General features: G+C 44.1%; 1 protein-coding gene across 1 annotated transcript; it reads left to right on the top strand.

Annotated features, from left to right (window-relative positions):
* Window positions 1-13,525: 13,525 nt before the first annotated feature.
* zc3h15 (zinc finger CCCH-type containing 15) lies at window positions 13,526-22,515 on the top strand. The gene is made up of 11 exons (XM_060072556.1): window positions 13,526-13,780; window positions 15,859-15,957; window positions 16,152-16,254; window positions 16,691-16,843; window positions 16,943-17,037; window positions 20,281-20,463; window positions 20,582-20,662; window positions 20,850-20,915; window positions 21,005-21,133; window positions 21,626-21,764; window positions 22,050-22,515. The coding sequence occupies exons 1-11, from the start codon at window positions 13,706-13,708 to the stop codon at window positions 22,220-22,222; spliced, it is 1,296 nt and encodes a 431-aa protein (XP_059928539.1). The 5' UTR covers window positions 13,526-13,705; the 3' UTR covers window positions 22,223-22,515.
* The last annotated feature ends 7 nt before the right edge of the window (window positions 22,516-22,522 follow it).

Below are 22,522 nucleotides of genomic sequence, written 5' to 3'. Positions count from 1 at the left end.
CGCGTCCCCGTGTGGGCCACTGGGGGGTGAAAATGTCAGGGCCGTTTTTTAATCCCAGTCCGTCACTGGATTTGGACCAACGTATATTTCACGCCTTGGCGTGATACCGGGTTGGAGAGAGAGAATGACACTCCTTGCCCACTGCATCCGTCCGTTGACAGATCTTATTGACTTTGCATGGGGTGATCCCGAAATGCATTGTGGGACCGTCCGTTCCTTTTGGCTCCGTCTCTTGCGTTCAGAAGTTGAGAACATTTTCACTTCTCAATAATCCTGGCGCGTATCAATGACATCGTGGAGGCAAACCTCCCACAAGCCCAGGCAGGATTCCGCAAAGGAAGATCAACGACAGATCAAATAGTCTGATTAGTCAATTACATAGAAGGAGCGTTTCAGAAGAAAGCGAAGGTTGGAGTTGCCTACATCGACCTCACAGCTGCCTATGACACCGTGTGGCACCGTGGTCTTTATTTTAAGCTACTACAAATGATCCCTGACGTGAAGCTTGTGAAGTTTATTATGCTTATGCTCCAGAACCGATGTTACGACCTCAAGCGCTGAGCAAAGTAGAAATCGCCAGCTCCGAAATGGCTTACCACAGGGATCTGTGCTTGCTCCCATTCTCTTTAACATCTACACTGCGGACTATCCCGCCACCTCTTCACTAAAGTACCTCTATGCGGACGACAGCGCAATTGCAGCCCAAGCCAAAACATACGAGGAGATCCAGAGCATCCTAGAGGCTGACATCTCTACTCTCTGCAACTACTTCCGCCTCTGGCACCTGAAAGTAAGCGAGTCAAAGACTGTCTGTTCGGTCGACCAGCTGTCAACCCGCCAAAAAGGAGCTAGAAGTGAGAATGGAGGGCAAGAAGTTAAGATTCGACCCTGCACCTGTCTACCTGGGCGTCACCCTTGATCGCAGCTTAACCTTTGGGCCTCACCTGAAGAACGCTGCAAACAAAACATCCAAGCGCGTCAACCTAATAAGGAAACTCTGCGGCCTAGACTGGGGAGCCAGTTTTACAACACTGCGCACATCAGTCCTCGCACTTGTGTATTCCACTGCTGAGTATGCCGCAGCGGCCTGGTCTCACAGTGTCCACATCAAATCAGTCGATGTTGTCCTCAACAAAGCTATGCACATCATCTCAGGCACCATGAAACCAACTCCAAGAGAGATGCTACCTGTACTATCCGGAGTCCTTCCACCTAAAGTAAGGCGCGACTTCCAGATCCTCAAGCTTGCGGAGAAGGCACTCCAGCCTGGAAATAACATCATCCCAGCACCGCAGAACACACCCCAAAGGATCACGAGGCAACACTTCGCCACTAGAGCTGCGGATCTCTTAAGGTCTGGCCCTGTCTCTGAGACATGGATGGACATGAGGTGGCAAGATGAAAGGAAGGACGCAAACACCAACCTGCACGCCTTTGTCGCCACCCCTTCACCAACACCACCTGGACATACTCTCCCGCGGAAGGCATGGGTTCGGCTCAACCGCCTCCGAACAGGCTGGGGGAGAACCCAGTCCTTCCAGAAAATGACCGGATCAAGCCCCTCAGACACCTGCCAATGTGGGGCTACCCAGACGGTCTCACACATAATCAACGAGTGCCCGACCTTTGGCGCCCAACATGGCCGTAGAGGCCTGGTACAGCTGGACGGAGAGACACTGAACTGGCTGCTGAATGTAGCAATCCCTGTGTGATAGTTCCAAAGGAAATTGCACGAAAGAAGAAGAAGAAGACTTCTCAGGCTGCAACGGATCCTTCAGCCAATCAGATCGTGGCTCCGTCGGCAAATGCCACTCCCCCAACCGTCAGACACGCCTTCCGTCGTCCTTTGACGGACAGATGGAGTGGGCATGCTGCGTGAGAGAGAGGAGAGGGAGAACCAGCTGCATTATTTGCGGTGACATTACCCTTTACTCTTTTACAAAAGAAAATAGTGTTTGAGGAACGTTATCCGATGACAATGGACCATCGCAGACGGCTTCTATCAGGAGCCCTCGGACAAAAGAACTCAAACAAACACCCACTCGAAGGTCCCGGTCACCCTCCAGCCATTAAGTCCAACATCATGTCTGTTTTCACAAGAATGCAAAAGAGGCAAAGAAATAGTACACCAGTTTACATGTAAACAAAATGCAGCCCCACAAGGGTAGAGAAAGATAAATTAATCTCACCTAATGTAGTACATTCAGGAAACCATCAGTCACGCTACCTGGAGTCTCTCTGTGTTCTCCACACCACACTCTGTTGCCAGGAGCCTGCTCCACAGCTTTATGTAGTTTTCTTTTGGGTTTATTATTATTAAGTTTTGTGTTGATCCGTCACATCTTTTCAAATTAATTTAGCTTTGCCTCCAGTAGGGCATGTCCTCCGCTTCAGACCATATACATTAACCAAATTCTCTAGCTACGGGGTGAGGAATTTAATTTGATTTTGTTTTTTTGATCTGCTATAATTTATGAGCTCTTCTTTTCCTGCAAGAACATTGACTTTCATGAAGTCTAAGTGCACAATTAAAGGCGTGCTGCACGTTAATGGCTCCATCCCAAACAACATTATGCTCCAAGTACCCTTCTTATTACTTATTTTAATTGATTATATTAAAAAGCCCTTTTATTCAACTTACAATAATGGTTTACTGTGACTTGTAGGGGAAGTAAAAGCGGCTAACTATACATTTCAAGGCGACATTTATTTAGAAGTTTGTGTATTTAAAATACATCTGAAAATAGATGATAACACAGAAGATCAACTGAGTCAATTATTGGAGATGTTTAATGATGATAATACGGTTATTGACAAAACAATAACCTCCACAGGCCACAAGCAGTTGAAGCCAATTCACATTTGTGGAGCACAGGGTCATGACCTCAGCACCTGCGGTCTGGTTGCTGTTTAATTGAAGATTCATGAGGTAACATTGATTCCATAAGTTTCATAGAGCTACATCAACAATGCCTTGTTAAAATGCTGCACGGTTTACTAGGAATTGAGTCACATTAGGACAATTTCAGCAGCTTGTAACACTAACATCGGTGTTGGGGAAATTTTATTGGAATAATGGATTGAATTTAAACAAATGTTTTGGGATTCAATTTTACATAATCTATTTACAGTACACCACAACACAAACACACAAGCACAAACGCACACACCCCCAGACACACACCCACACATGCATACAAACACACGCACAAACACACACACACACACAGACACACACACACACACACACACACACACACACAAACACACACACGCACACACACACACACACACACACACACACACACACACACACACACACACACACACACACACACACCACACACACACACGCACACAAACACACACACACACACACACACACACACACACACACACACACACACACACACACACACACACACACACACACACACACACACACACACACACACACAAACACACAATCTTGTCCCTGACATCAATAAAATGGATGCAGCCATTTAAGGGAAAAACTTTTCAAAGTTGTGAAATCAGACATCACGTCAGGTCATTTGCATCACATTTAGCATCCTGTCGTCCGTCGGACTCCTTATACTTACAGAGCGGCTAGTCTGACAATAACCCCCCCGCCTCCCATCCAAGAACAGAGCAAACTCACCGCACGGCCAACTCCAAAAAGGCAGCAAACCGAAGCCAGCACGGCGCACTCAGGCCAAATCGATGAGAGAGAGAGGGAGAGGGAGAGAGAGAGAGAGAGAGAGAGAGAGAGAGAGAGAGAGAGAGAGTTCAAGCCTTTACGACTCCAGAAAGTCTTAAAGATCCTAAATGCACCATGGCACCATTGATTTAACTCATTTATCCTGCCGTCACACGCAGCCCCTCTCACTCCCTAACACTGAGTGGCAGTTGTAGAGAGATGATAGAGCAGGGGGGGAGTGGGGGGGGGTGCTGCACCACACACACACACACACCACCGGAGACGAGGCATAAATCATCCAGTCACTGTGACACATGGGCCAAGATGTCTTAAAGCCGCTGCCGTTTGGAATATAAACCCCCCTCCCATCTCCTCCACTTCCTCCATCGCCTCCTCCTCCTAGTTTCTGTTTTCTCTGCGAGAGCATTTAATGTGATTGTGTTTTTTTGCTTTTTTTCCCTGAACATTGCCCCGTAATAGCCAAAGCCACCCTTCTGGGGTAGGGGAGAGGGGGGGTGGGAGTGCGGACTCCACCGAGGGAGTCAATTATATTATAGCCTCCTAGCTGTCAGCAGTTACTGTCAGAGTATCCCCCCCAATGCCTCTCCTCCCCTAACCCAACCCTAACAGACAAACACACACACACACACACACACACACACACAAACACACACACACACACACACACACACACACACACACACACACACACACACACACACACACACACACACACACACACACACACACATACATACGCACACACATACTCCTTACACACACACACACACACACACACACACACACACACACACACACACACACACACACACACACACACACACACACACACACACACACATACATACGCACACACATACTCCTTAGGCTGTGGCTTTTCACGCCTGATCTGAACACTCCCTCTACATGTCTAGTGTTGTACTGAACGTGTTATAAAAATCAAATCAATATTTGTATTTGCTAGACTTTTCCTGCAAGCAGCCTACCCCACATTAATGGATGAGTTTGTGGGAGTTGACAGAATGTAAAGAATGTTTATTCCAGTGTTTATGTGTGTGTGTGTGTGTGTGTGTGTGTGTGTGTGTGTGTGTGTGTGTGTGTGTGTGTGTGTGTGTGTGTGTGTGTGTGTGTGTGTGTGTGTGTGTGTGTGTGTGTGTGTGTGTGTGTGTGTCTTCATATGTTTAGATCTACACACGTCTGCCTTTATGTATTTATGTATGCATATAATTGTGTTTGTATGTGTGTTTGTTGGCTTACATGTGTTTGTCTTTCTTAACCTCTTTCTAAAAGCCCTTAAATGTTAAAAGATGTGATCAATCAATGTGATCACTTGTAATGAAATTAAAGGACTTGGTATAATAAAATGATTATACTTGCAATAAAATGTTATTGGTTGTAATAAAAGACCTAAAGCCAGGAAGTGTTTCTATAAATAGCAGAACTCTTAGCTTTATGTCTACTAGAGGAAATTAAAATAGATTAATCAACAGTAAAATAGCGATATGTGAGCAAACTATTAGGAAAGGCAAATGTAACTTGATGGTGATTATAATCACATCAATATATATATAAGATGAACATTGGATTCTATTCAAACACTATAACTAAGCGATTAAGATATTGTTATACGTGCGTGTGTGTGCACGCAAGTGTGTGTGTGTGTGTGTCTGTATGCGTGTGTGTGTGTGTGTGTGTGTGTGTGTGTGTGTGTGTGTGTGTGTGTGTGTGTGTGTGTGTGTGTGTGTGTGTGTGTGTGTGTGTGTGTGTGTGTGTGTGTGTTTTGGGATGCTGCCATAACCGTGTCAGTAAGCCTTTAGGTGCTGTCACCTTTCTGTATGAACTGAATTTATGGCCCATATTCTATCATATTTATCCCACTCATACCACTACAGCTAACCTCTGCCGACTTTGTTAAACTCTGCATGACGCTCATGAGTGCAAGTATGTGTGTGCCAGTGTGTGTGCGTGTGCGTGTGTGTGTTTGTCAGTGTGTGTGTGTGTATGTGTGTGTATGTGTGTGCGTGTGCGTTTGCATGTGTGTTTGCATGAGTGTGCGTGTATGTGTGTGTGTGTGTGTGTGTGTGAGTGTGTTTCTGAGATTGACTTTGACTTTCAGAGCATCTGCTGGGTGCCGACATGGCGGGGGGGCACAGGTGGTATATTGTTTGTAACCCCACACACTACGCTCTCTCTCTCTCTCTCTGTCTCTCTCTCTCTCTCTCTCTCTCTCTCTCTCTCTCTCTCTCTCTCTCTCTCTCTCTCTCTCTCTCTCTCTCTCTCTCTCTCTCTCTCTCTCTCTCTCTCTCTCTCTCTCTCTCTCTCTCTCTCTCTCTCTCTCTCTCTCTCTCTCTCTCTCTCTCTCTCTCTCTCTCTCATACTCACACGTGCACATGGACATGCACACATCCCCACACACATAGACACATGAACACACACACACACACACACACACACACACACACACACACACACACACACACACACACACACACACACACACACACACACACACACACACACACACACACACACACACACACACACACACACACACACACACACACACAGGTGTATACACAGACTTCCAGGCGCTGATAAAGCTCACAGATGCTGACCTTGTACGAGGCCAGGCTCCTGGACTGTCAGCACTTGTCACACACACACACACACACACACACACACACACACACACACACACACACACACACACACACACACACACACACACACACACACACACACACACACACACACACACACACACACACACACACACACACACTCACATACAAACAAACACACACAAACACTAACACTTCACGGACTACTTAGGGACCATGAAGATACTACCTTTCAGTGTGTGTGCTTTTGTTGGCCAGTACACATGTGTGTAAGTGTTGGAAGGGGGGGGGGGGGCTGTCAGAAAATTTGTATGTGTTTGTGTGTTGGGGTTGGGGGGCACTACTGAATAATACTGCAGGTAATGAGATAGGGGATGAGAACAGAAAGATAAGTAATAAGATACCAGAGTCTTGTCTGTATTAGACAAAAGCGACTTTAGGAGCACACCTGACACATTGCAATACTGATAACACCTGCAGACATACATGTTGGTTCATGTACCATAAACCATATTTATAACTCAAACATACAGAGCAACCTTTCTTAAAAAAAAATCATTAAAGCAGAAGCGATTAAGCACGGAATCAACCAATGAAGTGCATGCTATCAGTCCTGTGCTAATGACGCTGTGAGGGAACGTCCAAGGTAACGGAGAGATTAAACCCACTGGGGGAAAACAGGTGAGAACCAACAAGCCCTGCAGACCCTTTCTTCACCCTCCATACCCCCTCCCCGCTGTGCTGCCCCTTATCGTGCACACACAGGTAACCTGGAAGTTTCACAGAGAAAGTTGCAAGAGGCAACGTATAGGCTGGTAATTGACAGCTGGAGACTGAGGCGTGCTGCTTTTCAACCCGTCGAGAGGGGATTGTAAGAATGGCTTCGGATGCTTTCTCTCTTGTGACCCCACTCTGATGCTATCCCAATCATTTGGGTTCAGCCCTGTAACATTGACTTTACTTTTACTGAATGAAACAGTAACATTGTAGATTGTATGGTGCATTCTATACTGCCTACCAGATCACAGCCGCTACCTCTGATGTGGAGCAGAGTTGTTATTTTGGGGCAGCACATGTGTGCAGGTTCACCCAATTCTTTTTGTTCAAAGGAAAAACAGACAAACATGCATGCATAGATACATACAGGCATGCACCCACGCATGCAGGCATGCACACCCACCCACACCCACACACACACACACACACACACACACACACACACACACACACACACACACGCACACGCACACACACACAAACACACAAACACACGCACACACACGCACACACACACGCACAAACACACGCACACACACACACACACACACACACACACACGGTCAGGCTGTGTTCAATGGGTTTTGATCGTCTCTCTATGTCAAACTAGTATATTCCTTATTGACCGACTTTCTTATTTTCTCTCCTCCTCTCTCTCTTTTCTTTCCTCTCACCCCATCTTTCTCTCGTCTCTCCATGCCATTTTTTCACTCTTTGTCCCATTCATCTTTTCCTCTCTCATCATTCCCCTCTCTCATCTCCCCCACCCTGCTTCTCTTCTATTCCCCTCCCCTGCTCTCTTTCACACTCCTCCTCTCTTCCCCTCCTTCTTCCCTGTCAGGGAGAAGATCTGCCTGAATAATTTCTTCCCCCTGGACCTGCTCTGCTCTTTAATTCATGAGAGAAGGGTGGAGAGAGAGAGAAAGGGAGGATAAGCGAGAGACAGAGCGAGAGACAGAGTAAGACAGAGATAGAGAGAGAGAGAGAGAGAGAGAGAGAGAGAGAGAGAGAGAGAGAGAGAGAGAGAGAGAGAGAGAGAGAGAGAGAGAGAGAGAGAGAGACACTTGGCCTATACATTTGTTTTTTATATTTTACATCATTGTGTTATTTGTTAGTATGTTTGAGTTTGTGTGTGTGTGTGTGTGTTTGTGTGTGTGTGTGTGTGTGTGTGTGTGTGTGTGTGTGTGCGTGTGTGTGTGTGTGTGTCTGTGTGTGTGTGTGTGTGTGTGTGTATTTGTGTGTCTGTGTGCTCATGTGGGCCTGTTCATGTGTCGCATGTGTGTGTGTGGCCTGTGTGCTCATGTGGGCCTGTTTATGTGTGGCATGTGTGTGTGTGTGTAGGAGTGTTTGTGTGTGTGTGTGTGTGTGTGTGTGTGTGTGTGTGTGTGTGTGTGTGTGTGTGTGTGTGTGTGTGTGTGTGTGTGTGTGTGTGTGTGTGTGTGTGTGTGTGTGTAAGAGGGAGTGAACATTTTGATGGAGACTGTGACATCGTTTTTGTATGAGAGAGAGTTTATAGAAGTATAATAGCTGAGACGGTTATTGTAGATCTGGTGTGTGTTCGTCTGTTTGTGCTCTTGTCCATGTGTGTCTAAGCATAGTTATGTATTTGTGTGATTGTGTTTGTGCTTATGGCTGTGATCTTCTTGAACCACCAGGAGTGTATTTTTAACTCTGAGATCAAATAGGCTCACATGTCTACGATAACAGAACCCTCTGAATGAACACTAAGCTCCATTCAGAATTAACCTTCTTAAAATTCAACCCATCCATCTTCCTTGCAACATCTACAAGCATTTTTTATTTCCTTTCAAAACTTAATTATTTGGCTTCCAACATTTTGAAAACTGTGATCTTTTGGTGTCCTACTTTAAATCATTGGCATAATCAGCTTGCATTTTTCATTCATGATGTGACCTCCAATTCATAAGGGTGGGTTAAAACCTGGATATGATGAGCAATAGATATCAAGTATCTAGTGCTAATTTTTAAAGGTGATTTTAGCCTAATCTTCCCGGATGACGGTGAACCTTTTTGACAGAGGTATGCCGCCATAAAAAAACAAAAGCGATGCAACAATGCTCAAGCTTGTTGTAGGCTGAATGTTGTTTATGTATGATCATATGATAACAATTTGACAACAAAATATTATTTAAATACTCAATGTAGGCCTAAACATTTTGTGCATTTGAGTTAAAAGTAAGTAATCCCATTTTTTTTATGAAATATCTACAAAATGTATATTATTGTAAAATCACACTAACAATTACATCTTGGTTAATGATGATTTGACATAATTTAAAGATATGATTTGACAAAACATATCTATACGAAGAAAGATATTTGCAAGAAACTTTTTCTATTGACTACGTGTCTCTATCTCTCCATCTGATAATGATCCCGCTAGAGTCAACAGACAGTTAGACTGATTCATTCAATAGGATACTCTGCATCCAAGAATGTCACACTTTACCCAATGAACAAATGCTCTTATACTTCCAAGGATCCCCATGCAAAAGGACATCAGATTATGTCTTATTACGGACTGACAGTCCAATAAACAGACAGACAGACTGACAGACAAAAAGAAAGAAAGACAGTCACACAGACGGAGAGACAGAGAGACAAACAGACAGACTGACGGACAGAAAGACACACGGACAGACAGACAGAGACACAGATGGACAGACAGACAGACAGGCAGGCTAACATGTGTTTACATCCAGTGTGAGGGGGGCTGGCCTCGTGGGCCACGTGCCTGCTAATGGTTCTGTATAGGACAGCTCCTGGAACATATAGCTCCCTGGTGGGGGATTGTCTGTGCCCTTTTCTTTATCCTGATCTCATGCAGCCGCTTGATAGGCCCAGCTGACAGCCAATGACCTACTCAGCAGTCAGCTGTGCTGACAACATTCTGGAGTTTGTCCTTGGATCGGAGTGAGCCAGGGCCAATGCCAGACAGCCTAGGGATGGTTTCGGACCGTTGTTAGCAGATAGCATCTGGACAAGAACTGCTCACATATGTGAGGTTGAGGCAGCCATTAGAGTGTGTTGAACTGTTTCTACTCCATCTGAGTGTCCGTGTGAGTGGTATAGGTGGAAGAATGTTTTGGAAGATTTGTATCTGTGTGTTGGTGCATACCTGTATCTGTGTGTGTGTGTGTCTGCGCGCGCGTGTGTGTGTGTGTGTGTGTGTGTGTGTGTGTGTGTGTGTGTGTGTGTGTGTGTGTGTGTGTGGATGTGCGTGTGTCTGTGTGTGTCTGTGTGTGTGTGTGCGTGAATGTGGGTTGGCGTGTTTGTGTGTGTTTGTGTGCGAGTGCATGTGGGTTGGCGTGTGTGCTTTGGGAGATGTGTCTAATTTAACACTAGCTATATCTATATATCATATATAGACATAGGTATAGCTAGTGTTTATATGTGCCTGTGTGTGGGGGTAGGCGTGTGTAGGTCTCTCTGTATGTGTGTGTACCTATCTTCATGTAGGTATAGATATAGCAGTCATCTTAAATGTGCGTTATATGTGCATGTGTTGGCGTGTGTGTTTTGATGTGTGTGTGTGTTTGTGTGTGTGCATTCTTTATGTGCGTGACATTGATGCCCTCTATGTGTGGCAGGGCAGCGAGCAGATCGATGTTTGCATGAATATGAAGAAGGTTGTTACTGGAATAAAGGGTTTCGCCTGCTATAGAATAATACAATGATTTATTACACTGCTTTCTTACACACACACACCGCATGCAGACACACACACACACACACACAGGCAGGCACACACACACAATCACGCGCACACACACACCCACACATGCATACACACATAGGCTTGCACACAAACACACGCACACAGACACACGCATGCAAACACACAAACAGGCATAAACAAACAGGCTTGCAAACACACAAACACACTCTGCATGCACACACACACCGACACACACACATACAAACCCAGGCAGGCACACACAAAAAACACACACACACACACACGCTCACGCACACACATACCCACACAGGCATACACACACAGGAATGCACAAACACTGCATGCACACACACACATACAAACCAAGGCAAGCACACACACAGACACACACTCACCCACACAGGCACACACACAGTCATGCACACAACCACACATACACACACATGCACACGCACGCACGCACGCACGCACACACACACACACACACACACACACACACACACACACACACACACACACACACACACACACACACACACACACACACACACACACACACACACACACACACAGAAGTGAAGTGCAGTAGAAGAATGGAGAGGAGACATTAGAGAGAAACTGAGACAGCCAAAAAGTTTTCTTTTTTATCTCACTTGGCAACAGCAACCCTTTTTATAGTTTTTAAACATTGTCTACAGTCATCCAGCTGGGTTGCTATGGACACAACGTCCAAACAGAAAGCAGCTAGGTTAGGCAGTGGGTGCAATGCATGACGAACGTGTCACAATTTGTCAAATGCAACAAGAAAATTAAACAGACCGATAGGCAGCGTTAATAATTGTGGCACCGTTAATGTTAATGCTACTTAGGGGGGAAATTGCAGGATTGACAATGACAGCGATATTTTTGTTACAAAGCGGGTAAATGCTGTCTATTGCCCTTAGAATCAAGGCTCATAACAGCAAATTTATACTGAAGTCAAGTGAGTGCAAGTGAGCACCCAATAGAGACAGGCGTCGCACCCATTTTGTGTTTTCCTGAGCTGCAGGGTTACTGTGCAACACACACATCCAACAGTTCATGACCAGATAACAAATAAAAGCACTGAGGTTTGGATAAAAGCTTTTACAGAGTTTTTATCCAGTCCGAAGTCAAAGCAGATATTTTCTGACTATATATGGATATTGGTATCGTATGAGTTTATAAATATTCACGTATACTATATCATCGTTATTATTATTACTAATATCTTCATTACTACTATTATTTTTGTTATTGTTCATAATAAATGAATAATACATAACTAGATAAGAATTTATATGCATGTTTATGTTATTATTCATTAATATTTGTCACAATGTATAATTATTGGGTTCTTATTGGTGTTATCATTATTTAAACATCCAGCAATGCGAATTATACCACAAAGCTATTACCAGTAATGGCACCTGTAGTAATATGTAGTAATAAATAAACCTGTAGTAATAAAGGTGCTCAAACGGTATCGTCAGCTTTCCTCAGCTCTACTTGCACTTAGTGCGACCTGGTGGAGATTCAGTTCTACTACAACACAAAACCCAGAGGGGCTGCAAATTCTTTCAGAAAAGATTGAACTATTCCCGTTGTGGGAGGTTAATTGGGTGACCATGGTCTCTAAAGTAAGACTTCTTGGTTTCATATTGTCCCAGTGTAGAGTTGATGTTAAACTATCTAATCTAATAGGGGCTATATCGGTATAGTGTAACCTCGTGCGTCGCACCGGTGTTCTGCCAATCCTCAGTCAAATCGTGCTACCTAGTGGTTCTGCGCATGCGCATGCAGCAACGTGGTGTATAATACCCATACTGTACCACACGCTACCAAACCCATAAAGTAGCATTTTTATTTTTACCCTATCAAAAAATGCTACCTCATGTGTTGGGTAGCGTATTTGATCTGCGGACCAATCAACCAGCCTCTATCAAGCGATGCTGCCCCCACAGAATCACGTTATTTTACACCACTAGGCCTGCTCCATGTTCACTCCATGTCCCCATAAGAAAATGTGGAGCATATTTTGATACTGTATTTTAAAGTTTTTATTGTATATTTCAGGGGTACATTGTGTGTATTTTACACCACTACTACAGCACGGATCAATATTGTCGACCGATAAATATGGTGTGTTCCAGATTCCTCGGACGCCAACCCTCCGGGTTGGAAGTCGGTTAATCTCCCAGTTTTCTTGAGGCATTTCACGGAGGCACGCCCCCTTTTTCTCTTCATCTCTGGAAATTCTGTACCGAGAGCAGTGATGACGCTCTCAAAAAATGTCTGCGCCCGTGAAGAGATTTATTTTCTTTGTATTTGTACCACGTCATTTTAATGTCGTTCTTAAAGGCTCTTACATACTTGATTAGATTGCTACTTTATTCCGGTCACCAATTTATGCATTGCAGGTCTTGCTGTGCGTGCAATACAATGTAGTTTGTAGTATGTTGTTTGTTTTCGAGCTGGTTTGCTAAAGAGGCTAATGTAGCTAACAATAAACAACGACTAGCCAATTTCATGACAAAATCACAAAGTCGAACGGGAACGCTAGTGCTCCGAGACCGGAAATGACACAATTACAACTCGGAAGGCTGGCATCTGGATCACACCGCACGAAGACCGCTAAATATGACGTCCGTGAGACTAGGCGGCGGCAGCTAAAAAAAAAACGTGATGACGTCACACAACAGCAGCAGGCTTACTGTAGTCACATGTGGCCTCGGCGGTCCCGGACGACGAGTGGTGGTGCTAGCGAATTGGCCCTGCCGAGTGGAGCTGGCTTCACAGAAAATAAACGACACATTGATTAAAATATCACATATAGCTTAGCCTTCTAATCAGCCCCTCTGGTCAACCATGCCCCCAAAGAAACCCGCCCCGGCGGGCGCGAATAAAAAGACCCAAGAGAAGAAAAAGGAAAAGATAATCGAGGTAAAGCCCAGTGTGTAGCACGTTGCTGCTAGCAGCGGTGGAGAGGGTACAGGACGGGCTGGAGCTATCCCGCTCCCCATATGGGCTGCTAGCATTACAGCTAATGGACTCACTCGCACATGTTTTAACAGCCGTCTGTCCGTCCTTTACATGTCTTGTTAATCTCCAGGCCCATCATTCGGTTGTGTTCCGTGTTAAGATGTGAAAGCCCTCTCTATGGCCATGGTCAATTAAGTGAGCTAACTTTAGCCGTTAGCTCGTGGCTCTCCGGACGCTGGCCCGGTTGATTGCAGGGCCCAGTAATGTGTGTGTTAACTAACCTAACACTCTAAGACACCGGTGAGGGGAAGTAAGCAGGCCAAATTACATTGTGTTGGTTATATGGCGTCATGTGTTACTATGTAGGCCTGAGTGCTATAAACAGCCGGGCCAGGTGGCTTCAAGGGCCTTACTGGGTTTGATCAGCACCGGTGTCGTGGATTCTGATTTAAATCCAATCCCCTAAAGCTATCGTAAAATAATGGCAACGGCTACCGTTACTTTGTTGTGCTTCGCAAAGGCGATCGATGATGCTTCACAACTTTTCACGGTTGCTGGTTCAGCATTTTATCATACCGTGATAGTTTGATCTTAAGTTAAGTTTCGATCTTATTTATTCTCTTCTACCGATGCCTACCTATTTGATAAGCATTCCTCTCTGTTGGGTCAACCACAACGGTATACATTGATGTAAACGGCTAAATAAATCCGTGCACTCATAAGCCTGTCACAACGTAAACTTGACAACTCATTAATAAGTTAAATTAGACGAAAGGCAGGTAAAGCAAGGAGAACCTTTTGTGTGAAATAAATCCCTGAGAAAAAAAATTCGGATGGAATTAATAGCCACAATAATCATGTCTACTAACAATGACCAGGCCAGGTCATTGATGGGACACCTGTAGATATTTCGTTTTTCATGTATCCCCCCCTACCCCCAACCCTCTACCCTGGCGAAAATGGCCTGCTCATCAGAATGCATCTTTGGTCCTTGTTTGGCAATACTCAAAAAACACATTTTAATAGGACTGAAGAGATTTCTACTAGTTTAAGTTCCAAAATAAACATATTTATATTGTTACCTTAGTCTAACTATTCGTTAATTGACACCTGTGAGACAATCTTCGATTTTTCAATGGGCACAGACCAATATGCATCTGGATAAGAGTTGGATAGACCTTAAACCGATTCGAGCATTAAAACGGTTGACACAACTGTAGTCAACGAAAGAAAATATAGGTATAATTTGACCAGTAGATGGAATGTGTAAATGAAATCTGCACGTTATCTCTAAATTATTTGAATGGGCTACAGTGCACTCTACCTGGTAGCCTGAATATCACCCGAGCCCGATTCGGTTATGGCAGAGCATCAATGTAATGCAGGCAAAAGCCAAACAGTGAAAAGAAGACCTGATTTTGCTGAACTCTGCATTGTCTACGCGCAGACAACGTGTTGATTGCAGGGTTACTTTACCTATTAAAAGAAACACATAACGTGTGGATATTAGTGACGCAAAGTTCTGATCTTTTTCGGACTCAAATCTTCGGATCTCATTCATTCAAATCGTAAGGGGGTCAGACGCATATGCCAGAGAAAATAAAGCATGAGCTTGGTCTGGTTCCGAGGCTACTATAACCGAGGCGACTGAAAATTTTATTTTGCTACGTCTCTCACGGGGAGCTCTGTGGCAGTTTTAAACCACAATCCTCCACTAATGGCAAATATCGTCATGATTGAGTAAACCATGACCAAAAAAGCTATTAGTATATAGTTAATATTATAACTAACATTCGAATGCTTCTATACTTCAAAATTTAAGCAGACATTGTGATGTGACTTCGCAATAAAGCCTATAGGCCTGTTTGAGAAGACGTATTAAATTATTGTAGCCAAACTGCCAAGGTCAAGTTATCCATTTTATGGGATCACCTTGGTACATTGATAAGAACTTATTTGTCTGACAGAATTTAGGATAAAGGGGGATCTTGTTTGGTGCTAAAATCTGGACTTTTAATTATTATTATTTTTTATTACAGGACAAGACATTTGGTTTAAAGAACAAGAAGGGTGCAAAACAGCAGAAGTTCATCAAGACTGTCGTACATCAGGTCAAATCTGGACCGACAGGTCTCAAGGTGAGTACAAGAGGTTCCCTTCTGGTTGAGCAAGCAAATTTTATTAAGTTAATTCTTGGGCTCCAAACACATTTACCGTATATTTGTGCAGATTATTTGTCCACAAGTCCACAGTAGTAGATAATTGGACTTTCTGATCATGACCTAAATTAAGTAAAATGCCAGATTTTAAAGTACTTTGTGTGTCTCAAAAGCCTGAAGGAGAAAAGGGCAGTAAGAAGGCAGATAAGAAAAAAGAGCTTGATGAACTGAACGAGCTCTTCAAACCAGTGGTCGCTCAACAGAAAGTCGCAAAAGGTAACAGTAATGTGCTCTCTATATAATGTAATCTGTCTGTCTGACTCCTACACTATAAAGTGAAAAAGGGCTTTGCAGATGCAAAGACATGATTGTATTTGTGTTGTTTAGATGAAACATAGTCTAATAAATGGGTAATAGAGCTAAAATACATTTTACCATGCTGGTCAACGAATTTAATCATGTTTTAAATGTGTTGAATCATCAACGGAGCTGTGGTCATCAAAGTACACCCTTTTCCCTCTGCTGCAAAAGTACATTTTCCCCACAGGAAGGAAGAATTCTGGATAACACAAGCTCATGTAGTAGCGCCTCATGCCATCATCACAGAATCCTCAAACAAGAGAATTGAAATTGACATTTCGTTGTGAAACGCTGTTGACATGGTGTAGCTTGATAGGTGAGAAGATCCTCCTCATTGTGTTGCTTTCTGCAGGTGTGGACCCCAAGTCGGTGCTCTGTGCGTTCTTCAAGCAGGGCCAGTGCACCAAGGGGGATAAATGTAAGTTCAGCCACGACCTCACGCTGGAGAGGAAGTGTGAAAAGAGGAGTCTCTACGTCGACGAGAGGGACGATGACCTCGAGAAAGGTCAGTGCAGATCCTACTCATAATCCTTTTCTCGTTATTCATCAGGATTTTAAAGGCTCTCCCAGTTAAGTGTGTTGATAACATTTACTCTCTCTTAAGACACCATGGACAAATGGGATGAGACCAAACTGGAGGAGGTGGTCAACAAAAAGCACGGGGAGGCTGAGAAGAAGAACTCTGCCAAGACACAGATCGTAAGTGGGCCCAGTAGGGGTAGAATAATGTGGCGTTAAAGGAGAAATCCGGTGTAAAATGCATCTGGGATATGTTTAGTATGATAACGAGTTGGAATGTTCGTTTGGGGGCAAAAAAGCTTGTATAGACGCATTCTTAAGTTGGCTCTTTTTAGCCGATTCTACCAAAACGCTATAAACTTGGAACGATGGGGGGCATGTGATCAGTAGGGTTGAGCACCGAAACTCGGTTCCAGTAGGGAACCGGTTCCGACGTAAACGGTTGTAACGAGATCGAATAAGAACGCACATTTTGGTTCCTCATAACGGTGCCTGGCGTTTTTTAACGCCCCCTGCCCCGCCCCCATGGTGTTGCGGCGTCAACTTGCGTTAGTGCTGGGCGCTATACCGGTTCAGACTGAATAACGGTGTGTATTTTCGTTAGGAAATGCTTTTGTTATATACCGCCATACCGGTGTATTTGATTACACAACGTTCGGAACACAGCGCTGCACGACACTGTTTCAGACGGGACCCTTTTCAATGTTGCGCTAAACAAGCATGGTACGACTACGACTTTCTTTATAGGTCCATGACTGCGAGGCGTGGTATTTCAGGCCAACTGGTAAAAGAGTGTGTCACGGCTTTCAAACAAACCATAAAGCTTATGGGCTCCTCGAGACTCGGGACGGACTTGTCAACGCGCTGTGGCATCACTTACTTGATGTTGTTTTGATTGAAGATCGGCAGGTTGTAGTGGGTGAACGTGAATGAACGTGTGTGTGTGTGTGTGTGTGTGTGTGTGTGTTGCGAGCGAATGTAATTTTAAAGTAACAAACTCAAAGCCGATGCATGCATCCAAAACTTTCTGTTCAAAACCAAATAAACAAATCAAAAACGGTCGTTATTCGCTTCAAATACTTTTTCTTTTCAAAAGTTGGGAATTAATACAGCGCGGTACCGAGCGGTTGAAAACAATGTTGGCGTCTCCTGTGGCTGCCTTGCGCACCTGAGTTATGTTACTTAATATGACTTTGGCAATAATGTTGCGCCATGATGCGTGCCTGCCTGCTTTCAGCAAGTAATTAATATTATTATTATTACTCATAACAAGTCGTGCATGTATGCAAGTGTGTGCAGTTTCGTTTTTTTAAGTACCGGTTCGAGAACCGTTTTAGCACTGGAACCGTTTGAAAAGTACCGAGTAGGCACCGGTATCGGATAAAACCCAAACGATACCCAACCCTAGTGATCAGTAGTTCATCCGTCAATGCCATCTTGTTTTTAAGACTCGATAAGTAGATTGGCGAACACAGAAATTGTGTGCTGTTGACGGATGTCACAATCTACTTATCGAGTCTTAAAAACAAGATGGCGTCGATGGGTGAACTACTAATGGTATTGTGTGTATAAAATGGCCTATTTAATAAACAATCTGTACACTTAGAAGTGGCGGGCTACTTCTAGCCTTTTAAGTGGTTTAAAATAGCGATTTCGTTTTTACCATAACACATGCACCTATCGTTCCAAGTTTATAGCGTTTTGATAGTACTGGGTTACTGAGTAACCCAGTACTTTTAACCCAAAGCCAGTGAAGGTACAACCCTTTTATATAGGCCTAACAGTCCAGTGTTAAGATATGACCAAAATACAAGCTGTGGTCGCTCACACTAAAGCTCGCTGTGGGCGTGCATGAACCATGAACCAACCTGTCGGCGGCTGTCCGTAAACAGTGCCGCGTCTACGAGTGACGTATTAATCGCGCGACGTATTAATCGCGCGACTCAATGAATCGATGACCAAATTTGTTGGCAACGCTTTTAGTAATCGATTTTTATCGATTTTATCGATTTGTTGTTGCAGCCCTAGAAATGACACACTCCGCTGCATGTTACTTTGAGGTACTTTGCATATAAATATAACTAATCTACTTAAGCGGGGGCATATTTATCCAGATTCATCCAATAAATCCTATGAACGGGAAACACAGAAGTGTTTCTACAGTCAGTGTTGCCGTGTCAACTTGCGTTAGTGCGGTATACCGGTTCACACCGAATAACGGTGTGTATTTTCGTTATGATATGAATTTTTTTCTATACCGCCATACCAGTGTATTTGATTAAACAACATTTGGACGCGGCGCAACACTGTTTCAGACGGGACCCTTTTCAATGTTGCGCTTCTAAACATGCATGGTACGACTGCGACTTTCTTCATAGGTCCATGACTGCGAGGCGTGGTATTTCAGGCCAACTGGTAAAAGAGTGTCACGGCTTTCAAACATATAAAGACTATGGGCGCCTCGGGATGGACTTAAACACGCTGCGGCATCACTTACTTAATGTTGTTTTGATTGAAGATCGGCAGGTTGTAGTGGGTGCGTGCGTGAATGAAGGAACGTGTGTGTGTGTTGCGAGCGTACATGATTTCAAAGTAACAAACAAGGACACTCAAAGCCGATGCATGCATCCAAAACTATCTGTTTAAAACCAAATAAACAAATCAAAAACAGATGCTTATTCGCTTCAAATACTTTCTTTTCTTTTCAAAACATGGGAATTAATACGGCGCGGTTCCGAGCGGTTGAAAACAATGTTCGCGTCTCCTGTGGCTGCCTTGCGCACCTGCGTTATATTACTTAATATGACTGGCAGTAATGTTTTAAACCCCGCCATGCACGCAAGTGTAAATGCGAGCAGCATAACTGAGTGCTTGCCTGCTTTCAGCGAGTAAGTATTATTATTTGTAATTATTTAAATTTTTTACAGTCACAGCAGCCTTTGCTCTTTCAAGTCGAGTAATTTAATGCCAACCGTAAATTTTGTATATCAAGTAGGCTAGCAAACCCCATTGCCATTCAAAAGTGTGTGTGACAACGTGTGCTATGTCCTAAACTTCAACTCTGTGTCCGCTGACTTTCTGCTTAATGTGAAACTCGTAACAAGTCGTGCTTGTATGCATGTGTGTGTGGTTTTCATTTTTTTAATTACCGGTTCGAGAACCATTTAAGCACCGGAATAGTTTAAAACACAGTCAGGGTTCAGTCGTTTCCAGAACAATGCCCTCTAGCTGCAGCGACCAGCAATAGTTAAAAAGTAGGCACTAGTATCGGATAAAACCCAAACAATACCAAACCCTATGCATGACTGGATGAAAATAAATCAAAGGACCAATAATTTCAAAACAAAAATCAAACAGTTGGCAGTTACTGTCTAGCCATTTATAAAACAAACCTTAATTTTTTGTTCCCTTATTACTTTGCAGGTTTGCAAGCACTTCCTGGACGCCATAGAAGGCAACAAGTATGGCTGGTTCTGGTCGTGTCCAGGGGGGGAGAGCTGTATATACCGGCACGCTCTGCCGGCTGGCTTTGTGCTGAAGAAGGACAAGAAGAAGGACGAGGAGGAGGAGGAAAAGATCTCGCTGGAAGAGCTGATTGAGAACGAGGTGAGGCTGGCCAGTGGTTATTTGTAGCCTTCAGCATAGAACACAAATGAAGACAAGTCATCAGTTAATGTCAATGGGTAATGGAAACATGCAATTATTCTAATTGAACATGATCTAGCGTGCAGCACTGGGTCCTAATGTCACCCGTATCACCTTGGACACGTTCCTGGCCTGGAAGAAAAGGAAGAGGCAGGATAAGGTTGGAAGGCTTCTTTCATCCCCGTTATGTATTTCTGGAATTGGGTTGCTTCTAACTTGTATCCACACTAACCTCTCCCGTCATAATTACAAATTCTATGCAAAGTCAATGTGTGATTCAATAAACATTGTTTTCTACATTGTAATGTTTGAGTTCCGACTCATTAGTGTTCTGTTTGACTTCACAGGTGGAGAGAGACATGGAGGACATGGAGAAGAAGAGGGCTGACTTTAAGGCCGGGAGGTCGCTAGGGGTACGACACCGTCTGATCAATAAGGAACAACAATACAAATCAGATAAAGGGTCGAAAAAGTATTTAATAATGATAATGTTATGCTTCAGGTGAGCGGACGTGAAGTGTTTGAATTCCGCCCCGAGCTGGTTGATGACGATGATGAGGAAGCAGACGATACCCGATACGCCAACGACAGTGAGGATGAAGAGGACGATGACAATGAGGAAGAGGGACAGGTAATTATAAAACCGTCAGCCATGGAAGAGGCACTCTGCACAATTGCTGTCTTCTGCTGTGTATCTCAGGGCCAAGACTGGGCTTTAGTTGTATCCAATGTATGATGGTCAACTTTGGTTTTGATTGCTGGTCATACTGCACGTGTAATCCGTTTCTGCTCTGGAGGATGCTTTGTGTTATACATATGATCAAATGTTCTTTAGTTTTCTTCAACACAGTAGAAGCATGATTAAGGCTTTTTACAGGAAATATGGGATTACACTTCAAATCAAATACACAATTCCTAATGGGCATAATCACTTTATTATCAAAGGTTTTGATGAAATGTGATAATTTCTGTTGCCCAGTTGTAACTTTATATATTCTGAACCTGAGGGCAAAGTTGTATCGCAATTCAAACTATCATTGATTCCACATGCATAACATTGAACACATATAGCGATGTCAGGTGTTTGTAACATTTGTTTTGATAAAAATGGGTTCTATACAAGGTGGATGCTACAGAATTCAAGGACATAGACCTATCCCGCTTCGTTCCGACTGAGGTGGATAACTGTATTGGCATCACCGTGGCAACCATGGACCGCTTCACAACCAGGCATAAGACTAAACCTGCGGCCACTGACGACGGTGAGACTAATCGAATGACCTCTGATTTATTGTCTCACTGTTCATCCTCCTGGTGGAGATGTATTCGGTGGTTCACTTACCGAAGCCACTGCCACTGTTGCAAGTATTAACAGATATGTTTGGAAGGTATTTATTCACAGTGAAATATACACAAGAACACGTAAAGGGGCTGTTATTGTGGTTTGGTTGGATCCCATGAATTGTATGGGTATGTATGTTTGATTGAATTATGCAGTTTGAAAGGGCTGTGAAAATGTCCTCATTGGTGTCCCTCCCTGCCTACAGAGGCCCACCTGAACGGCGCGTGTGGAGGAGCAGAGGCCAATGGGCTGGCTGAAGGCGACGATGAGGAAGAGTGCGACGAGGAAGAGGAGGTGCCCGTGGACGAGAACCTGTTCACAGGGGAAGACCTGGAAGATCTGGACGAGGAGCTGAACACATTGGAGCTCGAAGACTAACGGGGAAGGGAAACAGGACAGGTGTGGACAGATGTTTGGGGGTCGGCTCATGGGAAGAAGAGATGGATGCATGGTGGAGGAGGAGGGAGAAGTTCCGATCGCATGGGACTGACTGACGGGGACAGGTGCACAACGACCACATTGTATCACTAGACGGACTGACTTAATTGAGGATAACAATTGGACTGACCGGGTACAAACAGGAAGTTAGTAGGGAGTGCCACCACATGCACTTGACAATGTTCCAGTAATTTTAAATTCAGAGACTCCAATAAAGCCTGATTGTATGATGACATCCCG

This window comes from Gadus macrocephalus, chromosome 15, assembly GCF_031168955.1.
Source record: "Gadus macrocephalus chromosome 15, ASM3116895v1".
Taxonomy (NCBI): Eukaryota; Metazoa; Chordata; class Actinopteri; order Gadiformes; family Gadidae; genus Gadus; species Gadus macrocephalus.
The sequence above is the reverse complement of the archived record's forward strand: the minus strand, read 5'-3'. Positions and strand labels throughout refer to the sequence as shown.